We start from the raw sequence: 2,821 nt of genomic DNA, 5'->3' as shown, positions 1-2,821 counted from the left end.
TGTAGGCTCAGACACAAAATCTTATTTTGGCTGCTACTTCATGACAGAGTTAATACTAGGAATCTCCTCAAAAGGAAAAACTTCCACCTGGAATGCTATGAATGCGTATTCTATAATGATAAGACTGAAGAAATACTGAGACATCTCTTTCGGGACTGCGAATCTGCACAAGATTGTTGGCACAGTGTGTTACCAAGAAAAAAACTGGGAATTTCCTCCTCAGATGACATTGAGCTAATTTTCCAGCTTCTTCCTAAGGGCATTGCTATGGAGATTATAATTCAAGGATGCTGGACCACTTGGTGTCAAAGGAATGGATTTTTTTAGAAAAGAAGCACCAAGCATAAGATGTTGGAAATATAGGCTAAAAGAGGATTTGAGATTATTGGCTCACAAGATAAAAGCAAAGCATTTTAACACCCTTCAGAAGTGGATCGGGGATCATCTGAAGTGATTCCTTGCTAAGAACCTTAGTTACTCTTCTGTTTCTATGTTGGAAAAAAACTGGCATATAGGATACAGATAATTGGTCTTCTTTTTTCCGTAAATATTGTAACCTTCTTCTTTTAATAGAAAATACTATAGAACTATTGTTCTGCTGTTGGGGCTTCAAAAAAAAAGGAAAAGGCACGAGAAATGGGATGGGCCGAGCATGCAGTGTCTGCTAAAAGCTGCATGCATGGACCCTCCTCCTCTGCCCTCCCCCGTTCAAAATCTTTTTTGTTTAAAGAGCCAAACACTTGCAGGCTCCCAACCAAGTTTACATATCGTGAGGCAAACACGCGGCCGACCAAGTGTGCCACTACGGATTTTTCGTGGGAATCGAATCGTTCAGGGTTCAAACCCCAAGTATGCTCCATATAGTGTGAAATAAGCATCTGAGGCAGTGGCAGAGTTTTATATTCAAAGTACCAAATTTCTCTTTCTTCTAACTAATTCAGCTCAGACATCAGCATTCTTTTTTGTACATGACATCCTTTCAGATAATACAGTTTGGGGTGTACCATTGGATATGGCTTTTATACCCTTGTATATATGCTCAGTGCAACGATGAGATCAATAAAAGCTTCAACTGCGAACCAATCTGTGGTTGGATGTTTAGAAGGACAGTGGTATCTCCAGCCTATCAGGATTCAAGTACTGGTGCTCGCATTTATCCTGGATTTATTTCAGGATTTCCGGCGATGCGCGTTCAGTGGGAGGAGACGTTCCCGTCGATTACGAGGCGCCTACGGTGACTTCGTAAAATCTCAAGATGATATGCCGGTTCAATCTTTCGGAGGTGCGTGTGTATGCATTCATAGGAATGAGTGTATGCGAGTGTATATGAGCGCTTGCGTCTATACTATGTTTAAAAAAAAGCTTCAACTATCTAGTGAAAATGCATCAGTGAATTTTGCACGTGGCTCGTCCGTGAGACCGTGACACTTTGCTTTGTGCGGCGGTTTCCCGGTTCACACACCAGATACCACTCAACTCACTCACACATCAGGGAATCGATGCTGCGATCGAGCTCTCCTCCCTATAAATTCGCGGGGCATCCTTGCACAGCCCGTATCATCCATCCGAAGACCTGCCTAGTAAAGGGCCCTAGTAAAGAGCCATTTGCATCAAGGAACTGATGGCTGCTGCCCATATCACCTCCTTGTCCTTCTCCATCCACCAAATAATGTTCCATTCGCCGGTGGCCCGAAATGGTGGCCGGAGAGGCCGTCCAAATGCTTTTTTCTGCCCTTGGGCGCCGGTGATCTGCCATGGGCGACGGGAGGCTACGTCCCGTGCGCTGTCCGATAACTGTGATTTCCAGGTATATATAGTCCTTTTCGCAAAAAAAGGTATATGTAGTTCTGGTACAACACAACAGTTAACATGAATATTTTGTCACTGAAAATGCACGCTTGTTGTGTGTACTCTCTCTCTCTCTCTCTCTATTTTGTTAAGTCTCAGTTGTAATTGCATTTTTCTAAATCAAAAAAGACTTACGAAAATCTCAATAAATTCAGAACAGAATGAGGCTTGCACTTTTGTAGACTAGGTTGCATTTTTCTAAATCGAAAAGACTTAAGAAAATCTCAATTGATTGGGACATAGATGAACCGTAATTTTATAGGACGATGTATAACAAACATTAAAAGCTTACGATATTTTGGAAGTAATTTTTTGAGAAATTCGATGGTCAATATAATAGTATACGACTCGGCAATCTAAATAATTTTCATACATTAAAAGTCAAAGTTCGAAATATTTGAATGAATGTTATCAAGATTGTTGTTAACTCACAGTGGTTAGTAGTTTATGATATAACACATGTGTCTAAATTTTGTTTTCTTGTTACAAAGGATTTGCTCTCCGTGCAACACCAAGAGGGCCTAACAGGTGTGCAAGCGTTGTTCCTTCGGCACCCAAAAAACAGTAGTGGCACGATGACCACTGTTGATCACCTCAAACACCTCTGCATTGACCAATATTTCCAAGACGAGATCAGCAATGTCGTGGACTCGTGCATGGATCTCACCCATAGTGATAATCTCCTCGATGTAACCCTTTCCATGAGGCTGATGAGGGAAGCTGGATATCATGTTTCGGCTGGTCAGCAAACTACATTTTATATATTTTTACAAAATAGTGTGAGTGGTATAATAACATATAGGTGTAGCCAACTCCAGAATAAAATATTTTGTCTTCCTTAAGCAGATTTTTCTCAGAATTTTTTTTCATTGTATGTACTTGCCTGAAAACCCTTCTCCTCACCGCGGCAGATGAGGTTCTTCAAAAGTTTGCAAATGGTAATGGTGATTTCAGCCTAGCTCATAGCCAAGAC

General features: G+C 41.2%; 1 protein-coding gene across 1 annotated transcript in view; it reads left to right on the top strand.

Annotated features, from left to right (window-relative positions):
• The first annotated feature begins 1,617 nt into the window (after window positions 1–1,617).
• Window positions 1,618–2,821, top strand: part of LOC119320186 (S-(+)-linalool synthase, chloroplastic-like) — a 4,102-nt gene continuing 2,898 nt past the window's right edge. The window contains exons 1-3 of the mRNA XM_037594292.1: window positions 1,618–1,807; window positions 2,340–2,589; window positions 2,760–2,821. Of these exons, the coding sequence (XP_037450189.1) occupies window positions 1,622–1,807; window positions 2,340–2,589; window positions 2,760–2,821 (498 nt within the window). The 5' untranslated portion in view covers window positions 1,618–1,621. The remainder of the gene's footprint in view (window positions 1,808–2,339; window positions 2,590–2,759) is intronic.

Source organism: Triticum dicoccoides, chromosome 6B (assembly GCF_002162155.2).
Source record: "Triticum dicoccoides isolate Atlit2015 ecotype Zavitan chromosome 6B, WEW_v2.0, whole genome shotgun sequence".
Classification (NCBI taxonomy): domain Eukaryota; kingdom Viridiplantae; phylum Streptophyta; class Magnoliopsida; order Poales; family Poaceae; genus Triticum; species Triticum dicoccoides.
This window is presented reverse-complemented; position numbering and strand designations above follow the sequence as displayed.